Consider the following 24320-nt stretch of genomic DNA (forward strand, 5'->3'; position numbering starts at 1 on the left):
CGGAACGGTTCCGTATTTCACTGAAAGAATTAAACGTTTTGTTTTCRAGATGATAGTTTCCGGATTYGACCRTATTAATGACCTACAGCTCGTATTTCTGTGTGTTATTATGTTATAATTAAGTCTATGATTTGATAGAGCAGTCTGACTGAGCGATGGTAGGCAGCAGCAGGCTCGTAAGCATTCATTCAAACAGCACTTTCGTGCGTTTTGCCAGCAGCTGCTGTTTATGACTTCAAGCCTATCAACTCCCGAGATTAGGCTGGTGTAACCGATGTGAAATGGCTAGYTAGTTAGCGGGGTGCRTGCTAATAGCGTTTCAAACGTCACTCGCTCTGAGACTTGGAGTAGTTGTTCCCCTTGCTCTGCATGGGTAACGCTGCTTCGAGGGTGGCTGTTGTCGATGTGTTCCTGGTTCGAGCCCAGGTAGGAGCGAGGAGAAGGACGGAAGCTATACTGTTACACTGGCAATACTAAAGTGCCTATAAGAACATCCAATAGTCAAAGGTATATGAAATACAAATGGTATAGAGAGAAATAGTCCTATAATTCCTATAATAACTACAACCTAAAACTTCTTACCTGGGAATATTGAAGACTCATGACTGAAGACTCATTAAAAGGAACCACCAGCTTTCATATGTTCTCATGTTCTGAGCAAGGAACTTAAACGTTAGCTTTCTTACATGGCACATATTGCACTTTTACTTTCTTCTCCAACACTTTKTTTTTGCATTATTTAAACCAAATTGAACATGTTTCATTATTTATTTGAGGCTAAATTGATTTTATTGATGTATTATATTAAGTTAAAATAAGTGTTCATTCAGTATTGTTGTAATTGTCATTATTACAAATACATTTTTTTTTTAAATCGGCCGATTAATCGGTATCGGCTTTTTTGGTCCTCCAATAATCGGTATCGGCGTTGAAAAATCATAATCGGTTGACCTCTACTATAAACAGAATAGGGTGCCATTTGGAATGAACAGAACAGAAGGAAGTTCCTCATAGAATGACCACTCATAGTCCTGTTTGCAATGTTGCACGCTGTAGACATGTATAAAATGCTTGCGCATGAAGTCATCCACTTCGAATGGTGAGTCGCTTTGGCTGAAGGAATTTCATTGGAAGAGGGCTATCTGTGTTATAAGTTGAGTGTTGTATGAACTGCTTTAGGCTGATCTGGTATGACTGTGTTTCCTGCCTGACTCCTGGCTTATCTTGAGCCAAGCCCATCCCTGTATGCACACGCTCAGATTGGCCGGGAGTGAGTTAGTTGTTGCAACATTTGTAGGATATGATTCAAGGAGGTGTGAGGCAGACAGAACATCTATAACATCCTCTGAAGATGTCCTCCCTCATTTGAAATCCCTTTCAAGTCATCCTATTGAGTGGGATGACTTGTGACTCAAGGTCTCAGCTTCTCCACACGGATAGCCTCTGACTTTTATTAAGTCCCACATCACCACGTCAAGAGGTAGGTTTTACTTCTACCTCTGCTCTCTTAGGCTGTCCCCATAGGAGAATCGTTTTTGGTTCCAGGTAGAACCCTTTTTGGTTCCAGGTAGAACTCTTTAGGGTTCCATGCAGAACCCTCTGTGCAAAGAACGCAAAAGAGTTCTACCTTGAACCAAAAAGGATTCTACCTGTAACCAATAAGGGTTCTTCAAAGGGTTACCTACTGGGACAGATGAAGAACCCTTTTAGGTTCTAGACAGCACCTTTTTTTCGAAGGGTGTGCGTTACATTGTGTGAATGTGTATACACTATTATTATATTATTGATCTGCGTGTGCATGCGTGAGAGTGTGTGTGTGTGTGTGTGTGTGTCTACATACTGCAGATGCATGCCGCGGCATGTACGTGTGTGCGCATGCATACGTGTGTGCGTTATGCATGCGGCGTGTGTGTGTGTGTGTGTTCGAGACGAGCTCCAGCGCGTGCTGAGATTACATTCCTTAGCTTTTGGGGTGTGTCAAACAGAGTAAAGCGTTTTCAGCTGTCGAGCCTGTTCAGCTCAACAGAAAGTCACATGTTTAGGGATCCAATAGTAGCCTTGTGTGTTCCGCTGTCAAAGAAAGCATCAGGTATGTACACACACATGACTTCTTTGCCATCCTCTTGAATCTTTGATGTGAGGTAAACGTCAGAATTCGTAAGTCATTTTACTGGGAGATTTTCAAAGGAAATTGAATGACACAGAATTGGCTCAGCAGGGTATTTTTGTGCTCTAGGGCCTATGTTGTGAAGCATTTGTGGAGCACTTGAACTTGTTTGTGTACAACACATGCTTTAAAAAAACAGATGACTGTAGATCTGGCTATCTAAGCATGTGTGTTTTGTCTGCGTAATAGTTTGTGCTGGGGCTTTCAGAATAGGTCTTTGACAACTACTTGGTAAGAAATATGTTGCAGTCTTGCTATAGCCTGGATAAATGCTTTATTTTGGCCCGACATACAATTATAATGAATGTGTTTGTTCTTTCTGGGGGGTTTCTTTATCAGTGCTGAAATATGGCATCAGCCTCACTTCCTGAAGTCTGAAAAGGCAATCCGAGACCATTAATATCACTTTTATTTAGCTAAGTCAATATGCTATTTGAAAGAGGCAATTAAGCATTGTGGGTCTTTGGGGACATTACTGCGGCTGCTTTGTGCTGTGTAATGGAGGTCTCTTCATGTTCCGTGCTGGCCTGGCTGGCGGGTCATTGCACATGGCTAAGGCACCAATCAGTGGCTTATAGAGGAGTTAATTATGCCTTTTTTTCTCCCTTGTCCTCACGCCGGCTTAAGGAGTCCAGAGGAACGAATGATAGGGGGGGCCAAGAGTTTTAATGGAACGTTAAACTTGGACCAATACAACACTTCTTAGGCCTCCTGCATAGTGTACTATATGCTTGAGTTTTTTTTTGCCTTGTTGCTGGTCCAACTTGCACCCTTATGGGAAAAACCACATGAATGTCAGGTGATCAAATGAATGTGATAACGTGTAAAGCAACAAGTGGTAACGTGAAACTACACATGTGAAAACATGTCACCGCATGTGAAGTGTTCCAAAAACATGTGAAATTCCCCTTGAAATCATGTGGCTTTCCACATGTGAAATCATGTGAAATCATGTGGTTTTTCTGTAAGGGACAGATAGAGACAGATATTTAACTTAGACAGATGGGGGTTTCCATAGAAGTTTAAACACCTTACCTAATTTAGTATTGAAAGTAAGGGGAGCACCATATTGTGGTCCGCTTTCATTCCAATTACTGTGAGTAGCTAGCTTGAGGCAGCTCACAACTCTATTTACACTGTGTATTTCCCAGGCTTTTAGCTTGAAGACTGCTGCTCTGCTGAGACGTTCTGCCTCTGAAATTCAGGCTGATGTATAATTATATCTGAGCTCTGGTTTTCCCCTCCACGTTTCTTTGTTCAACAAATGTGACCTGGTTCATTTGGGTGTCAGTCAGCCTTATGAAGCCTTCTTCTCCGCAGTTCTTCCCTTCGTTGACTAACGTTCCCATGTGTATTTCGACCCGGTATTTTGACCCAGGTGACTAGAAGGGGGTTGTCTACTGTTTGTAGACGGGTAATGAACGATGAAGGGATACRTCTGTCTGCCACTGTGTTTGAGTTGCTTTTCTGTGCTCCCTGGGGAGGATGCGAGGCAGGAGGCACAGCTTCTATTTCGATTGCGTAATAGAAGCTTAGAAGAGTGGCTGCACTATCAGGTCACTGACTGGACTACTAGACCATGTGACCTGATTGGCGTCGGTGGGAATTACGGCGGGGTCAGGCGAAACGGTTTCTTGCCAGAGATGCTGAGGATTTTAATAGCTTAGGAAARAGGATTTGGATTTGACTTGTCAAGGCTCCTTGGCCGAGTAGCCAGTTGGTAGCAGGCTAATAGTGTTTACAAATGCTCATTGTTTTGTTGATTCCTTGACCCTTGGGGCACTTCCAGCTCCAGTTTATATCATGTGTCCAGTAGATGGTGGGAAGAGGTCGATTTAGCCCAGTGTTTTGGCCAGAAGAAATGGATAAGCTGACCAGGGGTCAGTTGTGTGCGTAAGTGTGCGTGGGCGCGAGTGTGTCCGTCCCTGTCGTTCTGCCTGTGTAAATGGGGGGATGTCATCTAGGGAAAGCTCTTTACTCCAGACAGATTTATTGTTGCCATGGTGTGTTTTGACTCACACAGAAGGCACAATAATCCTCACTAGATATTGTCACTGAGTCCCACTGGAAGTCCTAATAGTCAGTGTGTTTTATTGACCATGTTTATGTCTTGGGCTTAACCAGAGGAAATGACCAGGTTCATAATGACATGGGCCTGTCTATTTGTTCTGAGTGACTTAACCTGGATCCTGTGAACTCCTCTGGTATTGTCTTGGAGGCATTATCCTAATTACGGTATTTAAAGCCGCGCTGATTGCATTTGACTCCATGTGCATTATGGGTACTTGGCAGGCAGCCTCTAGCTGGGCTTTGAAATTACCAGACGCCAAATAACACCTACAGAGACCTGATGCACAGGAGCTTTTTACAAGCCACTAGTTCATTCAGGTGTTTTTTTTTTCTTCTCGTCTCGGTTTGAAGGAAAACAACAGAGGTAATCCTGARGAACCTGCCGGGTCAGCAGCGCCGCTCTAAATACCAGGTAGTAGCAGGAGTAGTGTGCAGCAGAGCTGTTGTATGTACTACACTCTCTGGAGCCTGATCTGGGCGCAGCCGAGAACCCCGAGCTGAGAGGAGTTAAGTAGTCCTGTCCCAGATAGGATGGGGAATTTCAGAGGTAAGCTAAGATACAAATCATAATTTTCCTTTTGCTTTAGGGGACCGCAGATTTGTTTTTTTTTCACTCTGCTCAGTGAGCAGTTTCCCAACCTTTAATTTMTTTTCAAGGAAATGTGTCATGAGTCATATTGCATTGCCTCAGTCTTCCTGCGTATCACTCTGAATTTATGGCGTTGGCTTTGGTTGTACTCATCTGTTTATTGGAGAGTTATGTTACATGTTCTCCGTAAAAAGTAATACTATTAATTTCAAGAGCGCTCCTGCATGTAAAGTGCATTCTGAAAGTATTCAGACCCCTTCACTTTTTCTACATTTTATTACGTTACAGCCTTATTCTAAAATGGATTAAATCGTTTCCCCCCCCCTCTTTAATCTACACACAATACCCCATAATGACAAAGCAAAAACAGGTTTTAATACATTTTGTATAAAAAAAATTAAAACTGATATCACATTTACATAAGTACTTAGACCCTTTACTCAGTACTTTGTTGAAACACCTTTGGCAGCGATTACAGCCTCAAGTCTGATTGGGTATGACACTACAAGCTTGGCACACCTGTATTTGGGGAGTTTCTCTAATTCTTCTTTGCAGATCCTCTCATGCTCTGCACAGCTATTTTCAGGTCTCTCCAGAGATGTTTGAACGGGTTCAAATCCGGGCTCTGGTTGGGCCACTCAAGGACATTCAGATACTTGTCCCAAAGCCACTCCTGCATTGTCTTCGCTGTGTGCTTAGGGTTGTTGTACTGTTGGAAGGTGAACCTTCGCCCCAGTCTAAGGTCCTGAGCGCTCTGGAGCAGGTTTTCATCAAGGATCTCTCTACTTTGTATCCTTTCATCTTTCCCTCGATCCTGACTAGTCTCTCAGTCCCTGCCGCTGAAAAACATCCCCACAGCATGATGCAGCCACCACCATGCTTCCCCGTAAGGATGGTATTGGCCAGGTGATGAGCGGTGCCTGGTTCCTCCAAATGTGACACTTGGCATTCAGGCCAAAAAGTTCAATCTTGGTTTCATCAGACCAGAGAATCTTGTTTTTCATGGTCTGAGAGTCCTTTAGGTGCCTTTTGGCAAACTCCAAGCGGGCTGTCATGTGCCTTTTACTAAGGAGTGGCTTCCGTCTGGCCTCTCTACCATAAAGGCCTGATTGTCAGAGTTCTGCAGAGATGGTTGTCCTTCTGGAAGGTTCTCCCATCTCCACAGAGGAACTTTGGAGCTCTGTCAGAGTGACCATCGGGTCTTGGTCACCTCCCTGACCAAGGCCCTTCTCCCCCCCGATTGCTCAAGAAGAGTCTTGGTGCTTCCAGATTTCTTCCATTTAAGAATGATGGAGGCCACTGTGTTCTTGGAGACTTTCACTGCTGCATAAATGTTTTGGTACCCTTCCCCAGATCTGTGCATCGACACAATCCTGTCTCGGAGCTCTTCAGACAATTGCTTTGACCTCATAGCTTGTTTTTTTCTCTGACACGCACTGTCAACTGTGGGACCTTATATGTGTGTGCCTTTCCAAATCATGTCCAGTCAATTGACCAATCAACATCTCAATGGAAACAGGATGCACCTGAGCTCAATTACGATTCTCATAGCAAAGAGTCTGAATACTTCTGTAAATAAGGTATTTCTGTTTTTTATTTGTAATACATTTGCAAACATTTCTAAAAACCTGTTTTTGCTTTGTCATTATGGGGTATTGTGTGTAGATTGACGAGAAAAATATATAATTTAATCAATTTTAGAATATGGCTGAAAAAGTGATGGCGTCTGAATAGTTTTCGAATGCACTGTACATGCACAAAGGCCATTCCAGATACTTTGTCTGTGGTGACAAAAGCAGACTTGTTTTTCTCACTGACAGGGACATGCGAGCTGAATGGCATTCTCTCTAATCCTTCCATAGTATAGGGTTTCAACAGAAACCGACTGTGAGCCCTGACTACTCTTGCTGGGTTGGCCTCTTCTGCCAGTTAAAAAAAAAWTCCCGGACAATGCTGTCTTTTTTCTGCTCTTGTTTTTGTAACCGTCTTGACTCGGGGAGCAGGGAGAAGGAGCACACTCAAATTGAAACTGCAACTCTCTAGTTTCTTGTCACTGCTCTATTTCATAGAAAGTAATGACAAGAGATTCTCCTTGAGACAAAAGAGTGTGTAACAACTAGTACATTCCACATTGCAAAGTATCTGCAACCCTGCTACCAACATGCCTGCTTGTAGTAATATCCCATGTCTGCCTCCCAATAACCAGACACGTGATCCGATCAGCTGTCACCATGAAATACTCACGCCTCTGTGTGGTGACAACATCCTAGAATACCACGGGGTCACATATCGGCCGAATGTCTGGGGGACCTCCCACACGTACCAGGGCTAGCCTGGCAAGTGTTCGCAGGACAGGATCTTCCCATCCAGGGCCTGTCTGTCTCTACTGTAAACAGCCCAGTGGGCCTCTCTGCTGGCTGGCTGGCTGGCTGGCAGCCTGTGTTAACTGATTCATGTACTCAGTATGTTGTGGTGTGTATGCACCTCCAGTAGTAATGTACTTCATAACTTTAATAGTGTATGGCACTTTTGGCATAATACGCCAGAACGACTCCCAATCACCAGCTGACCACCATAATGAATGAGGTATATTAAAAGAGACAGTTTCATGGAGGTCTTATTGAGTTATGCTGGGAGGGGTGGTGCTCTGGTTGGTGTAAAGATATTGTTTAATGACGCTTTCCAGAAGCCAATATCTGGGCAGAAATTCACCGGCTTCGGCTCTGGCGCTTTACCACCCTGTCTGGCTAACCAGGCTCCTTCAGGTAAATATTAATCAAGAACGGCCTTCCCACACATTCCCCTGGTGGTTGGCCTGTCAACAATTATAATGAAGGCCACAACTACTTGCGCTCTGACTTTTTCATTTCACTCCTGTCACCCAGGAGCGAGGGAAGAAGAAGAATGCGTTATCGCTTCCTTAAGCCTGCTGATGTGTGTTTTCCTCTGTGGTGCCGTCGCACGCTCTGGGAATTGTGGGCTTTCTTGGAATTGTGGGAAGTCAAATTTCCTTTTTGGACACTTGAAGATGTTGTGTGTTTGACACATATCATCACTTAAGTTGTTTGTTGCATTAAGGCCATATGGAATTGACTCGCTGGCTGTCTATCTTTGGAATTATCCATCTGGCATGTGTGGGTGTGTTTATGTGTGTGTTAGCCTACTGTTTTAGTATCTTCAGTGAATATATAGCTAGACTGTTTATTAAGTCTGCTTGTATCTATCTACTGTGCCAATGGTCTTTGGATGGTATGGTCGTGTGTAGTGTGTACGCACCTACACACATATGTCAACATGTACTGTATGTGTCACGAGGACCATGTTGGGTGACCAGCATGTTTGTGTCCCTACAGGAGGAATGCCAGCTCCTGAGCAGAGCCCAGTGACGGAGGAGGGGCTTCTGCTGACCATCAGAGAGGGAACCCAACACACCAACAGGAACATGGAGGCTGACACCACCGCCAACAACATCCTGGCCTCCGTCAAAGAGCAGGTACAGGAACTTCCAAAACATCTATCATGCTACAATCACTCGAGGACAGACTATGTGAACATAAATGGTACTGAGGATCTGGCTTTATATTATGAGTACCGATTGATAACGAGCAGCAACAGTTGCTGAGGTTTTTTCTCGCTGGTTATTTGGACAAATCCCGATTTCGCAGGGGTTAGCATCTTACGAAGGGGAGGGGACATTTGGCCCGTACACTTACCCGTAACTTGCCAAGAGAGAGGGTGGAGCTCTTTGTTCTGGTTCCGATCATCATTCTAGCCTCTCTTCTCTTAACATGTACGAACCAAAACCTTAATCGAACATCTGACCGATTACGCAAGACTTTAGTTCTGGGTTACTCAACTTCCATAACATTTCTCAAACTGTATCCCTGCCCATAGTACCCAAAAACACCTGTATCATTCCCTGCCACAGAGCAAGTACACAAACCTCTGTAACACCTCTCACACTGTAACATAGCCCAATAGAAGGTACACAAACCTCTGTAAAACCTCTCACACTGTAACATAGCCCAATAGAAGGTACACACACCCTCTTGTAAAACCTCACACTGTACAAGCCCAATAGAAGGTACACAAACCTCTGTAAAACCTCACACTGTAACATAGCACAATAGAAGGTACACAAACCTCTGTAAAACCTCACACTGTAAACATAGCCCAATAGAAGAACACAAACCCTGTAAAACATCTCACACTGTAACATAGCCCAATAAGAAGGTACACACACCTCCTGTAAAACCTCTCCACAACTGAACATAGCCCAATAAGAAGGTACACAAAACCTCTGTGTAAAACCTCTCACACTGTAACATAGCCCAATAGAAGCGTACACCCACCTCTTAAAACCCTCTCCACTGTTAACATAGCCCAATAGAAGGTACACAAACCTCTGTAAAACCTCTCACACTGTAACATAGCCCAATAGAAGGTACACAAACCTCTGTAAAACCTACCATATTGCACCACTGCTAAAGAGTAGGTACAGTCAGGCTGTACTTTATCCCTGCACTCTTAGACACACCCACCCTGTATCAACAATGGTACTATCTCGTTTACCTCGTGCGAGCTGGCCCAGATTACTGTAGAAAGGGCCTTGTCAAGAGGTTGTTGTTTTTACCATGACATTTATCACAAGACTCTTCACAACACACAGCTAACAAGCTCAGAATGCTTTGTCCTTTGACCATTAGCACTCAGTCCTACCTGGCGGTAGGTAGGAACCGGGGACTAAGTTGTGTCCGGCGGTGCTGCGTGTCCACAATCAAGAGATCCATCTAGTGCAAACAGAGAGATTAGCCATCTGTGTAAGGACACGCTCTGACTCACAGACCTCCCTCTGCTGCTCCCTCGCTCTCTCCCTTCCTCCCTGGCAGCGCTTCACACTCCCATTGTTTACCCAAGTCAACAGGAAGGAGAGTTCCATTGGAGAGCACCTGTCGATGTCACTTCCTTTCCCCAGAGTGCTCATCTGCTCTGCCGCTCCTCCTCAGGCTTAGTCAGGACAAGAAGACAGTAAGTGAGGCAGGGAGAGAGAAAGAAAGAGAGAGAGAGAGAAAGAGAGAGAAAGAAAGTGACGGAGGGAGAGAGAGGAGAGGAAGAGAATGACGGAGAGGAGGAGAGAGAGAGAGGAAGAGAGAGTAGCCATAGAGAGTTCTGTACTTTAAAAGGCTGGATGGAGACATGCCTCGGAGGCAATTCTTGTTTGGGATTTGGGAGAGCGTAAATTAATCCGTCCTCAGTGTTTAAAGGGAGTTGGAGAGAGAGACAGAGGGAGGGAGGGAAAGGAGGAGGAAACCGGGTGCCTTGTGGAGGTCACCGTTGTTGCTGGGGTTGTAGTTATTTTCCTGGTTCTACACGAGTCTTTCCTGTGATTGTGAGGAAGCAGACCTTCGAGGGATCCTGCCTGGTTTAAACATGCTAACCTGTGCCTGTGGACAGGCTTATGACGAGTGCTTGCATGGTGAGTCAGTATGCTAACCCCCCCCCTCTATATTTCTGTTAAAACTTCTCCATGTACGTCTTCACCTTGCTCTGCCCAATGCCCAAACAAGGACAGGCTGGCCAGGATTTCTTTGATTGCGTTCTCTGTTCATTGTGGAGTTGTGCCTCCTCCGCTCCTGACTGCTAATGAGCCAGAGAGTGTTTGATGTTAATGTCAGGGTTTTCAGACTGGAACTGCTAGTTATTCCCGGCCCTCGTCCCAAATGGCACCCTATTCGCTATGTAGTGCACTCCTTTTGACCAGAGCCAATCGCGCACTACATTGGAAACGGTGCTATTTGGGACGCTGTCTGGCTTTGCTGCTCCCTCTTTAGTCTTTACTGTTCTCTGACCCACTATCTGTGTGACACCTCCATAATGGCTTATTACAGCCACCATTTCAGCTTATTACAGCCACCATTTCATCGTATTACAGCCACCATTTTTTTGCTCTTTCACACTCATCTCACTCAGAGACTTTGGGAGTTTTATTTCTTCACTCCTTAAGACCTCGAAAGGTTTTTGAAATTAACTTTACTCTCTGGCCGTTACCGAATAGCCATACTTGCGCCCTAAATATTTGGCAATTTGAGGAGGCCATTTAAGTTTAATAGCATGCAACATTTAAAAAAAATCAAGTATACTTTAAATACTCTTTTCTGCTTTGACAACAGCTGATTAATAATGTATGGGGATGCGCTTCCGAAATCAACGAATAACGGGAAACAAAGTTCTCTTCAAGTAGCCAAACAATAGCGAAGCTTCTGTGGTGGTGTTCAATTGCAAGCTAAGTATTTTTTGTTCTCCTTAATCACGAGAATTGCATCTTTGAAAACAGAAGTCTTTTTTTAAAGTGGGTTTCTGTTTTCTCATTGAAAAGTGTTTCTTGTTCTCTTCGCCCTCGTCAGCGCTTTTAAACTAAATCTTTCGATTTCTGAATGTGTCGGCACCGGAGATTCGGAATGTGGATAATGGTTTTGATGTGAGCCATGACCAGCCTTTCAAAGCACTTCATGGCTACAGACGTGAGTGCTRCGGGTCGGTAATCATTTAGTCAGGTTACCTTAGTGTTCTTGGGCACAGGGACTATGGTGGTCTGCTTGAAAAATGTTGGCTACAGTATACAGTATAAATCAAATGTGATAGTCTGCCTATAACCAGCCTRAGTAGGCCTATAACTGCATTCCTATTCTATTCAGAGTTTAGAGAAATGAATCAGTTACACAGGTGGGCCCAGGTGACAATAGATTTGTAAAATCAAAGTTTACCTTGACTTGGAAGAGTTCCAGTGTTGTGTTGGATAGTCATAGCCAGCTAGCTAACATTTGAGCCTGGTGTTTGAGTAGACTAAACTAGCTAGCTGCATTTGCTAACTAAGTGAAAGTGAAAAAAAGCTCTCTCCCTCATTCTCTCTCTCTCTTTGAGTCATCTACTCATCACATTTTATGCACTTCAGTGCTAACTTGCTGTAGCTTATGCTTTCAGCACTAGATTAATTCGCTGATCCTTTGATTGGGTGGACAACATGTCAGTTCATGCAGCAAGAGCTCTGATAGGTTGGACGACATCCTCCGGAAGTTGTGTACGTTTATAGAAGGGGGTGAGAACCACGAACCTCCTAGGTTTTGTATGGAAGTCAATGTACACAGAGGAGKACAGAAGCTAGCTGTCCTCCGCCTAAACCATGGTGCTACCCTACAGAGTGCTGTTGAGGCAACTGTAGACCTTCATTGCAAAACATTGTGTTTTAATCAATTGTTTGGTAACATGTGAATATATTTAGTATAGTTTCATTTAAAAAGGATAACTTTTTAAATGTTTTAATATTTTTATGAAATTCACTTAGGATGATGGTCCTCCTCCACCATACCCTAGTATGGTATTCAGACATGGCYTCTCTCTCTAATATTTATTATCTTACTATAATTTCATTTAGCTGAGCAGGTGTTTTTGTATATAATCTAAGACCTACTTTCTTATCAATTTCTTCTGAAGTGGAATGAAGCTGGAGACTGGAGRGAAGCCACAGAATGGCACTCAGCCAGTCATCTTCTCATTTTCTGTGAATTCAGCAAAAACCCTATGTTTCTTTAATGCTTTTTCTGCCACATTAGCAAGGTTATCCCTATGAACTGAGCACTGGAGCGCTGCATTGTGGGCTTAAGACAATAACACAGTGAATCATATCAGTGAAATGTGAGCCTTTTTTTCTCAATGCGAAAGCTTAGGCTACCCTTAAGTTCRTAAAGGCAACATGGAAAAGGTGGGAGAATGTGTGAGAAGAGAAGAAAAGTGTACTCCTACTCTCAATCTGATGTGCGGGGAAAGTTGGCYGATTCAGAGTAACCCTCTACTAGGGACGTTGTTGTACACGGCTGAAGGGTCCAATATGCCCTGCAATAACGAAAGGCAGGAAAAGAGGAGGAAGTCGCTGTATGCTTTCATCCAGACTCCTCCTCTCCGGAGCGGCCTAGTTTATGACTTAATCACCTCAGCCTGGCCTGGCCTGGGTGACACTGGGTGTAACTAAGTCAACAACCCAAGAGGAATTCTTTTAGCTGTAATGTAGCCTAGCCTAGCCGTTTCCAACAGGGACTATTTGAAGCTGCTGTCTAAAGGCGTACGCGTGCTTCAGTTCGGCTGGTGCCTAGCCGAACTAAACGAGTGTGCTCGCATACTCCCTTAACAGACCTTCACGTTACAAATGTGTAAAAAGCGGCAATATTCATGCCCATAATTTTGAAATGGATGTTTGACGAGAATTTGTACACATACTTTTGGTCATGAAGTATATATATATATATATATATATATATATATATATACATGTATGTGTGTTTGTATATAAAGAGACGGATCTAGATTCAAATATCTCTTTCTACACAACATACCCCCCTCTGAGTGGTACAGTGTAAAGACAAGAGCTCTCCCACACCACATGTCCCTGCAATAATTATCTTAATACCAGTAGACAGTATTTTTGCTCTGTTAGCCAATTTGAAAATGAGAGGCTTTTAAAATATCCACACATTTGTCAATCATTGCATTAATCAAGTGTTCAGTACTATGTGCAATAGTGATTTAGATGAGAAGCTCCTCTAAGGGTTGTGGTGCCATTCACAGCAGACAAGGAGGCAGTTGAGCTGAGCATGCATTTTAATGCTCCCTCCCTCCCAATTCAATTCAAGGGGCTTTATTGGCATGGGAAACATATGTTAACATTGCCAAAGCAAGTGAAGTAGATAATATACAAAAGTGAAATAAACAATAAAAATGAACTGTAAACATCACACTCACAGAAGTTTCTCAGAAGTTTCTCAGAAGTTTCTCTCTCTGTCTCTCTYTCTCTCTCTCTCTCTCTCTACCTTCTGATAGGGGTGTAACTCTGAACTGTGTGTGTGGCTGCTAGCCTGCYAACTGTGGGGTACAGTGGTTACGTAACAGCTAGCAGGGGTGTCCAAAATGGCACCCTATTCCCTTTATAGTGCACTACTTTTGACCAAAGCTGGGTGCCATTTGGGATGCAGCATGTGACTCTGGGGGTTAGACAATCAGGAGCTGGGCTTAAAGGGATATTTCACCCAAATTACAAAATGACATGTTGGTTTCTTTTTCTCTGTAAGCACTCTATGGACAAGGTGTGACAGCAATCTGTGCTTGGGTCTATTTCCCCTGTCTCTTTCCAAATCAATTTGTGGCACAAATCCCATTTAGCATTTGTGGCACAAATCCCATTGAAGTCAAGGGATCGATATTAGCATTTTTTTGCGCATCATGTTCAAATCATCTATAAGTGACTTTGATGAGCTTCAAAATACATTTGAGGTACTTTTGGATGATTTGGACATGATGCACGAAAAATGCTAATATCGATCCCTTGACATGAATGGGATTTGTGCCACAAATGTTAAAATGTTAGCATTTGGATACAGTGCCAGGGAAATAAAACCAAAGCATGGAAGACCAGGAAGACCAGAAAGCGGAGTAAGCGGACACAGTGCCAGGGTGGATTACCCATGAGCTCTAGCAGTTCTCTCAGAGATGTCCATCTCTCGGCAGCACAGAGCCCAGACTCTCCCACCAACGAGCACTCGGTGTAGGCTGAACTAACACTGCAGGTCGGCTTACTTACATCCCTTTGTTCACTGCAATAGCAGTATAACGGCAGGATCGAACGTTTCTACATTGCTCTCCTCATAGAAAGGACTGTGCCTGAGCCACATTTTGGAAAGTACTTAGCTATCGAGCTACCAGAGGAAATGTATGTTTGTGAGGCCAGATGAATGGCAGTCCGAAAGGAAGAAATTATTGCCCTTCTTGGCAGTGTTTGGATCTTTGTTGTGTCCTTAAAGACACACAGATTGGCTTTTGTGTTGCTTTCATTCAGCTGCAGAAGGCATCATCAGCAACAGCAACAGCAGCAGATCATAAGAGCAGCAGCTTTTGTGGCACAGCCAGCCAGGCAGAAACACACAACTGCACAGCAGCCCTTACCATCAGGCCGTTTTATGTTGAGCTTGGAGGATGTGAATGCGTCCCAAATGGCACCCTATTCCTATGTAGTGCACTACTTTTAAACACGAAGAATCTGTCTGCTGAATTGCCTTCTCTGGCCGACCAGGGCACACTTGTTATGACCCTGCCTATGTCTGGCTTAGCCTCACACACACACAACACACACACACACACACACACACACACACACACACACACACACACACACACACACACACACACACACACACACACACACAACACACACACACCCACAGACGTTGTTTTACTATCTTGGACCAAACAGTTTATCATACAAAATCAATTTTCCCTGACCCCTAAACCCTTAACCTAACTCTAAACCTTAACCCCAAAACCCTAACCCTAAACCTAACCCCAAAGCCTAAAAAAGCCTTTTTCCTTGTGGGGACCGGTGTAAATTGTCCATTTTTACATCGTGTGCGGACTTCTGGTCCCCACAATGATAGTAAATCCAAACCACACACACACACACACACACACACACACACACACACACACACACACACAAACAGCCTTTCCTCTGCAGCTGGTGTGTGGTGTAGTAAAGCACTGCTCAGGGGGGGGGGGGTGTCCTTGCTTTGAGTGCTCAAAATGTGACGACCTCTTTAAGCAACGAAAAGCAAACTGAAAAATAGTCCTCTTGAGATCACAATGCAATGCTTCCTCCATCCTCCATTCTGGCAGACTGATCCAAGTGACCTCTGTGTGGACCTGTGTTTCTTGGAGCTGGAGAAGTCAAAGAAATACAATAATTTGGCCGTTGACTAAAAGGCAGGGTTTGAATTTTGTGGAATTTCTACATCTGCTGCTCGAAAAAAAGCAGGAGTTAGGTTCAAATTGCCATGATGGCAGAAGCAGTTCCACAACTGCGGGTGAACTAAGGCCTCTAAATACAATCGACTAGGAAGCTAGCTTCCTCTGGCCTTACCTCCTCGTTCTTCTTTTCTCACCTACTGCTGTGACAGGCTAGGAGAAATCTGAAAGCATTCCCGCCTCGATAATAGCCATAAAAAATGGAAGCCCTTCTTGGAGCAATTATCCTATGGGACTGGAGAGTGAGAGAGTGATAGATAGACAGATAGAGAGAACAGAGCAGTGGCTGCAGCCTGTGGGCTGTTTCACTGTGCTGTTCAGCAGGAGCCTGATGTCACTGCAGTGGCTGACTGACTGGCAGAACGGAGGGCAGATAATCTGCTGCCAACGTGAYGTGATGGCAGAGAGACAGAGGGGAGCAGTGTGTACTGGGCTGACCCTGGCACACACAGGTCTGTCTGTTTAAACTCAGCCCAGGGACAACCCTCTCCTTTCCTCCGTATCTCCATCGCAGTCATCATTATCAGTGTCATCAGTAGTAGGCAGGAAGGCATCAACAGCAGCGTGACAAAGACCAGGTACCAGTGCGACTGAGACTAGAGCTGTTGCGGGGACCGTATTACCGCCACACCGGCGGTCACGAGTCATGAAGGCAGTCAAATTCCACATGACCGTTTAGTCACGGTAATTGGGCTTCTCCAAGCTCTGATGCTGCTGATGGTCATTAGTAGCCTATCAAACTTGCTAACTGCCTGGTTCTCAGCATTCCGTTGTCCCTCTAATCACTTAGACATCAATGCAAATGTGATCAAAAATCRAATCAAACACTCCATGAGAGCCCATGTGCTCATGTTGTGCAACATTTCTATAGGCTATGMAATTGTGGGAGAAAACAGAGTGATGGCCTCTATTAAAAAGAGGAGGATCCCATCAGCTTTCTATAGGCTACTCCTACTATATTTATTTCTCAACTTTCCTAATATAAAGCACATTGCCTATCTTTACAACAGGAGTATAGCCTGCCTGGCTGGTATGAAAATGAACCACGGGAAAAGCGTCCTCCATTCGCTATTTAAGAGCATTAAGAGCATAGACAACGTGTATTTCCCCCCCCTGCCCCTGTTTCGAGACAGGCGCATAATAATAGTCCATTCTAAATCAAAACAAATGTCACACATATATTATTTAGTATATGTAAAGACAAGATTAAATCAAGACTAGTCTGATAGGTGACAATATTAGCTTATCACTTGTTAATTATATATTATCACTTGTGAATGATGCCCAGCGTAAGGCAAGAAACAATGCCTTTTGCCCCCCGACTTTTTCAACACCTCATGTAGCTTAGCCCATAGGCCTGTATGTTTTGATACGGGTTGTATCACAACTAAAGTGGCCAAATAACTTTWAAAAAAAGCACATTAATCCACTTTACAAGGGGAGTAGAGCCTAACTGGCATACATACACAGCGTGTGAGTTTCAAGTTTGAGGAAGATMATTTTCACCATAAAAATGCACCTTTATAAGAAAATCATTACATGCATAATCGCATTTGCAGTCATTTTTGATAATGGTGTTTTCCCGCTATTGGAACATTCACGCTTATGTCGTGTGCATATTGCTGCGCTTATAATGTGAAGAAATAACCAAATAGTTTATCAACATTTTAAGCTAAACGTTCTGATCTGTTGCGTCAGCCTCATTGTGTACATTTTTTTATTATTTTATGCTAGTGTATTTATTTGGGATCTAACGCATCACACAACTGTCCCAGACTTTGTTTGGAATATTTATTTCTCGTAACAGAATATAATAAAACCAACTTTTTTACTATGGGGGATAGTAGATTGACATAGGCTAGTGCTCTTGCTGTTCGTTAGGCCTGCTCATCTGGTTGGCTGACGAAAAGTAAATGTGGACAGTTCTTCCAATATCTTCAATATCCACCTCGGAATTGGATAAGGAAGTGTCTGTCCCTGAAGTGTCTGTCTGTGAGAAAGACCAGGTCACGTGATGGAGAGCCATGTGAGTGACAGGTGCTTCGGAGCACAACCACTGGCAGCAGAAGGCATGGATTTTTTKGGGGTGCAATACGGCCACACAAAGGGGAAATTCGAGGCATTATCAAATGCTTGACAAATTGTAAATGAGAGACTATTGGAGTGTGTACAGCCTGCGCAAAAAAAACAAAGCAGAGCTCATGCCTTTTCAAATCATCATTAGAGTCTCATCATGCAGCCTTACAAATCAAAACATATAACCCAATGTTTGTAGAACAACTAATACCTCAGACAATAACATTGACGTATACGCTGACTCGGTGAGCGAGTTTATAAGGAAGTGTATAGGAGATGTTGTACCCACTGTGACTATTAAAACCTTCCCTAACCAGAAACCCTGGGTTGATGGCAGCATTCGCGCAAAACTGAGAGCACGTACATTTAATCACGGCAAAGCGACTGGAAATGGTTTGATATTACCTGTTAGATACTGCTGCACTGTCGGATCTAGAAGCTTAAGCATTTCGCGACACTCGCAATAACATCTGCTAACCATGTGTATGTGAGAAATACAATTTAATTTGATTTGATACCTGTAAATTAAGCATATAGGAATACCTCATTTCTTTGTTAACCGCTCAACACAGAATAGCCGCATGTGCGCACTCCCTCAAATCGTTTGGAGAAAATATCCTTTCTATTTTATTCAGCTATGTTCAATTGTCATTTCTTCATACTATAAATAATGCCATGGAATTCTAAGAAAATCTTGTCTGCTCAATGAACTAGTGTAGCCATAGCCATATGGCATAGCCAGATCAAGGACCTAACTAAGGACAACTCAGACAATGCTATTCTGTTCTTCTGAATAGACTACACTTTCTTCATATCATGTTTCTTTAGACCTGTCTAAATAAATCATGAATTTATTGTGAAGTGTAGGCTATATTACATGGATATTATTGTGAAAGTGTAGGCTATATTACATATGGATTTATGTGAAAGTGTAGGCTTATTACATGGATTTATGTGAAAGTGTAGGCTATATTACATGGATTTATTGTGAAAGTGTAGGCTATATTACATGGATTTATTGTGAAAGTGTAGGCTATATTACATGGATTTTATGTGATAGTGTAGGCTATATTGCATGGATTTATTGTGAAAGTGTAGGCTATATGCATGGATTTATTGTGAAAGTGTAGACTATATTACATGGATTTATTGTGAAAGTGTAGGCTATATGCATGGATTATTGTGATAAGTGTAGATATTTACATGGATTTATTGTGAAAGTGTAGGCTATATTCATGGATTAATTGTGAAGAGATTAGGCTATAATTACATGGATTTATTGTGAAAGTGTAAGGCTATATTACTGGATTTATTGTGAAAGTGTAGGCTATATTACATGGATTTATTGTGAAGATGTAGGCATATTACATGGATTTATTGTGAAAAGTGCTAGGCTATATTACATGGATTTTATTGTGAAAAGTGTAGGGCTATAATTGCATGGATTTATTGTGAAAGTGTAGGCTATATTGCATGCATTATCTGTGAAAGTGTGTGTGGCTATTTACTGGATTTATTGTTGAAAGTGTAGGCATATTGCTATGGATTATTGTGAAAGTGTAGGGCTATTTATACATGGATTTATTGTGAAAGTGTAGGTAATTGCATGGATTAGTTGTGGAAGTGTAGGCTATATTACATGGATTTATTGGAAAGTGTAGGCTATATTACATGGATTTATTGTGAAAGTGTAGGCTATATTACATGGGATTTATTGTGAAAGTGTAGGCTATTATTACATGGATTTATTGTGAAGTGTAGGCTTATTTACATGGATTTATTGTGAAAGTGTAAGGCTATATTACATGGATTTATTGTGAAACGTGTAGGCTATATTACATGGATTTATTGTGAAAGTGTAGGCATAATTACATGGATTTATTTCAAATGTAGATGTTCCAAAGGTCCACATCCGTGGCTGGTAGGCCATGTTGAAAGCCAGGAGATGCTCAATGTGTTATGTTTAATTAACGGTCTATACCGTTGAGACCGACAGTTATTTGCTTGACAATCACGGCTGACGACATTTCGTGACCGCCACAGCCCTAACTGGGACCAATAAGAAGCTTCTAGCACCATGGGGGGATGGTGTCATACAGGAAGGATATACCCGGCCATCCTACATATACTCGCCGTCCTCACTCGGAATCCCTAAGGAAGACCAGAAGCGGAGTAGCGGTGGCCAGGGTGGATTACCCATGAGCTCTAGCAGTTCTCTCAGAGATGTCCATCTCTCGGCAGCACAGAGCCCAGACTCTCCCACCAACGAGCACTGGTGTAGGCTGAACTAACACTGCAGGTCGGCTTACTTACATCCCTTTGTTCACTGCAATAGCAGTATAACGGCAGGATCGAACGTTTCTACATTGCTCTCCTCATAGAAAGRRACTGTGCCTGGAGCCACATTTTGGAAAGTACTTAGCTATCGAGCTACCAGAGGAAATGTATGTTTGTGAGGCCCAGATGAATGGCAGTCCGAAAGGAAGAAATTATTGCCCTTCTTTGGCAGTGTTTGGATCTTTGTTGTGTCCTTAAAGACACACAGATTGGCTTTTGTGTTGCTTTCATTCAGCTGCAGAAGGCATCATCAGCAACAGCAACAGCAGCAGATCATAAGAGCAGCAKCTTTTGTGGCACAGCCAGCCAGGCAGAACAACACAACTGCACAGCAGCCCTCTACCATCAGGCCGTTTTATGTGAGCTTGGAGGATGTTGAATGCGTCCCAAATGGCACCCTATTCCCTATGTAGTGCACTACTTTTGACCAGAGCCCTATGGGTGCTCAAACGTAGTGCACTCCTTAAGGAATAGGGTGCCATTTGGGATGCAGACACCGTCTTCTGATGTGTAGCTTACAAAACCACCTCATCTGCAGTACAGTCTATAGAGAATCTTGTGGGTTTTGGAGAGAGACCAACGGTCCAATTTGTCTGTGGTCCAATCTCTGTCTGTTATTTTCTTTGTGATAAAACGACCATTGATAAGATGCAAAATAAGATTAGAGGAATCCTCTTTTAGATAGAGCAAAATGGGTTCTCGCCCTCTCTCCTTCCACGCCCCAAATGGTACCCTATTCCCTACATAGTGTAGATACTACTTTTGACCAGAGCCCATAGGGCCCTGGTCAAACATAGTGCACTAGTAGGGAATAGGGTACCATTTGGGAYGCAGCCTCTGTTTCTTCTCTCTCATCCAGCCTCCGTGCCAGGCGCTGGCTGTCACTTCAGCAGACACACAGATGACAGCCTCTTTAATGGCATTTTAATGATCTAGCCCAAGATGCAACTCCACTTTCATGTTTCCGATGCCGAAAGGAAAACTTCCTTCCTTTTCGTCCATCCTCTTATCTATGTCACAGATAGGGCTGTTGCGGTGACCGTATTACCCCCACGCCAGCGGTCACGATTCATGTGGGCATGATTCGTGTGTGTGTGTTCCCAAACAAGGACCAGTGGCACCACTCTGGTGTCTGGTTCATCCTTGGGAGCAATTTCCAAACGTCTGAAGGTACCACGTTCATCTGTACAAACAATAGTACGCAAGTATAAACACCGTAGGACCACGCAGCCGTCATACCGCTCAGGAAGGAGATGCGTTCTGTGTCCTAGAGATGAACGTACTGTTGGTGCAAAAAGTGCAAATCACAGAACAACAGCAAAGGACCTTGTGAAGATGCTGGAAGGAAACAGGTACAAAAGTATCTATATTCAAAGTAAAACGAGTTCTCTATATCGACATAACTGAAAGGCCGCTCAGCAAGGAAGAAGCCACTGCTCCAAAATGCCATAAAAAAGCCAGATTACGGTTTGCAACTGCACATGGGGACAAAGATCGTACTTTTGGGAGAATGTCCTCTGGTCTGATGAACAAAAAATAGAACTGTTTGGCCATAATGACCATCGTTATGTTTGGAGGAAAAAGGGGGATGCTTGCAAGCCGAAGAACACCATGCCCAACCGTGAAGCACGGGGGTTGCAGCATCATGTTGTGGGGGTGCTTTTGCTGCAGGAGGGACTGGTGCACTTCACAAATAGATGGCATCATGAGGAAGTAAATTATTGTGGTATATTGAAGCAACATCTCAAGACATCAGTCAGGAAGTTAAAGCTTGGTCGCAAATGGTTTTTCCAAATGGACAATGACCCAAGCATACTTCCAAAGTTGGACAACAAAGTCAAGGTATTGGAGTGGCCATCCACAAGGCCTGACCTCAATCCAATAGAACATTTGTGGCAGAAACTGAAAAAGCGTGTGCGAGCAAGGTGGCCCTACAAACCTGACTCAGTTACACCAGCTCTGTCAGGAGGAATGGGCCAAAATTCACCAACTCATTGTGGGAAGCTTGTGGAAGGCTACCTTTGAAACGTTTGACCAAGCAATGCTCCAAATAACTAATTGAGTGTATGTAAACTTCTGACCCACTGGAATGTGATGAAAGAAATCAAATCTGAAATAAATCATTCTTCTACTATTATTCCTGACATTTCACATTCTTAAATAAAGTGATGATCCTAACTGACCTAAGACAGGGAATATTTACTAGGATTAAATGTCAGGAAAGGTGTATGTAAACTTTCCGATTTCAACTGTATATACAGGGAGTACCAGTACGCAGATTAATGTGCAGAGGTACCAGGTACTTGAGGTAGATATGTACATGAAGGCGATCATAGAAGTAATAATGAGAGTTAAATAAAGAACGGAGTAGCAGCAGCATATGATGAGTGTAAAGGTGTGTGTGAGTGTGCACGTGTGTTTGTTTTGTGTCGGTTTGCATGTGTGCGTGAGGATTTTGTGTGGGAGTGACAGTGTAGTGTGTGGGAGTGAGTGTGTATATGCTGTGTATATATAGTCCAGTGAGTGTGCGTAGAGTCAGTGGAAGATAGAGTCAGTACAGATTAGAGGTCGACCTCTATGATTTTTCAACGCCGATACCGATACCGATTAATGGAGGACAAAAAAAGCCGATACCGATTAATCGGCCAATTAAAAAAAAAAAAAATGTATTTATATATATATATATCATACATACACACACATTTTTGTAATAATGACAATTGCAACAATACTGAATGAACAATGAAGACTTTTATTTTAGTTTCAGACTGAATGTATGTAGCGATCGATAGAGCAGCGGAATTAAATTCAGGGCGAGTGGTCAGGCAAGTGATGAATAGCATTCCATGAAATGTTAGGAAATTCTTCATGTTTCTTGAGGTTTTTAGATGTAGTTACTAAGACCTTTTAAGTAGTGTTGTAGGAGGCCTTGAAATCAGTTCTCTTGTTCAGTGCTTAGATTTTCTTGTTCACTTTGCTAGCATTGTGTTATGCATATTGCTTACAAAGGTCTGTCACTACTGCATGCTGTACATTCTTCCTCTCAAAATCAGAGTTTTGTCCCAAGGTGACTTTGTGTAGCAGTGATTTCCAGTGAGTAATAATGCTGTCTCTCTGTTTCTCTCTTTCTCTCTCTCCCTCTCTCTCAATTCAATTCAATTCGCTTTATTGGCATGACGTAACAATGTACATATTGCCAAATCTTATTTTGGATATTTACAATATAAAAATGAGAATCAAAATTGTCAATGTGACAACAGTAACAACAATAACCAAGGGTCAAAATAACCATACATTCAACAATAACAATAAGCATACAGTAGAGTACATGTGTAGGTTGATTGGTCTGTCAGACACTGTCCCTCAACTTATGTCAGGCAGCAATGTATTGCGCTGCCAACCCACAGCTCTCTGCGTCCTCCCCCAACAGGACTGGTAGCCTACTCTCATCAGAGAGGTCTTTGATACCTTGAATAAGGGTTTCAAATTTGGGGAAATGACACTCACTCATATTTTTATATTTTTGACATTTTGTCAAGAAATGCAGCTCCGTCTCAGGTTCTRCTGTKRTGCAGTGGTTGCAKAGCCTTTCCTCTACAGGGAGCCAGGTTTTCCTGTGTCTACCCTTCTCAATGGCAAGGCWGTGCTCACTGAGCCTGTACTTTGTCAATGTTTTTCTAAGGTTTTGATCAGTAACCATGGTCAAATATTTWGCCACAGTGTACTGTCGAAATATAGTTTTGTTTTGACTGTGTTGTAATTTGGTTTATCCTGATTGATTGGATGTTCTGGTCCTGAGGCTCTCTCTCTCCCTCTCTTCTCTTTCTCTCTCTCGCTCTCCCTCTCTCTCATCTCTCTCTTCCTCTCACTCTCTCTTTCTCAGTGTTTCTCTCTCTCTCACTTTCCCTCTCACTCTCCCTCTTTCTCATATATATTATATATATATATTAATATATATATATATATATATATATATATATATTATTGAGACTGAGAGAGAGAGAGACTGAGAGAGAGAGACGAGGAGAGAGAGAGACTGAGAGAGAGAGAAGAGACGAGAGAGAGAGAGAGAGAACAGAGAAGAGAGAGACAGAGAGAGAGAGAGACTGAGAGAAAGAGAGACTGAGAGAGAGAGAGACTGAGAGAGAAGAGAGACTGAGAGAGTTCGTAAATGTGTTGTTTCTTGTGTCCTTGTCTATCGATTCTCATGTTATCGTTTTGGTGGTTGCTTTGTTT

The 24320-nt window shown here is 43.0% G+C and overlaps 2 protein-coding genes across 2 annotated transcripts in view; one reads left to right on the forward strand and one right to left on the reverse strand.

The window, feature by feature from the left end:
• Positions 1–9652, reverse strand: part of LOC111959436 (coiled-coil domain-containing protein 148) — a 70552-nt gene extending 60900 nt beyond the window's left edge. The window contains exon 1 of the mRNA XM_023980977.2: positions 9546–9652. Within this exon, the coding sequence (XP_023836745.1) occupies positions 9546–9616 (71 nt within the window). The 5' untranslated portion in view covers positions 9617–9652. The remainder of the gene's footprint in view (positions 1–9545) is intronic.
• LOC111959435 (plakophilin-4) overlaps positions 4608–24320 on the forward strand; it is a 120950-nt gene continuing 101237 nt past the window's right edge. The window contains exons 1-2 of the mRNA XM_070437725.1: positions 4608–4784; positions 8180–8319. Of these exons, the coding sequence (XP_070293826.1) occupies positions 4769–4784; positions 8180–8319 (156 nt within the window). The 5' untranslated portion in view covers positions 4608–4768. The remainder of the gene's footprint in view (positions 4785–8179; positions 8320–24320) is intronic.

This window comes from Salvelinus sp. IW2-2015, linkage group LG36 (assembly GCF_002910315.2).
Source record: "Salvelinus sp. IW2-2015 linkage group LG36, ASM291031v2, whole genome shotgun sequence".
Classification (NCBI taxonomy): domain Eukaryota; kingdom Metazoa; phylum Chordata; class Actinopteri; order Salmoniformes; family Salmonidae; genus Salvelinus; species Salvelinus sp. IW2-2015.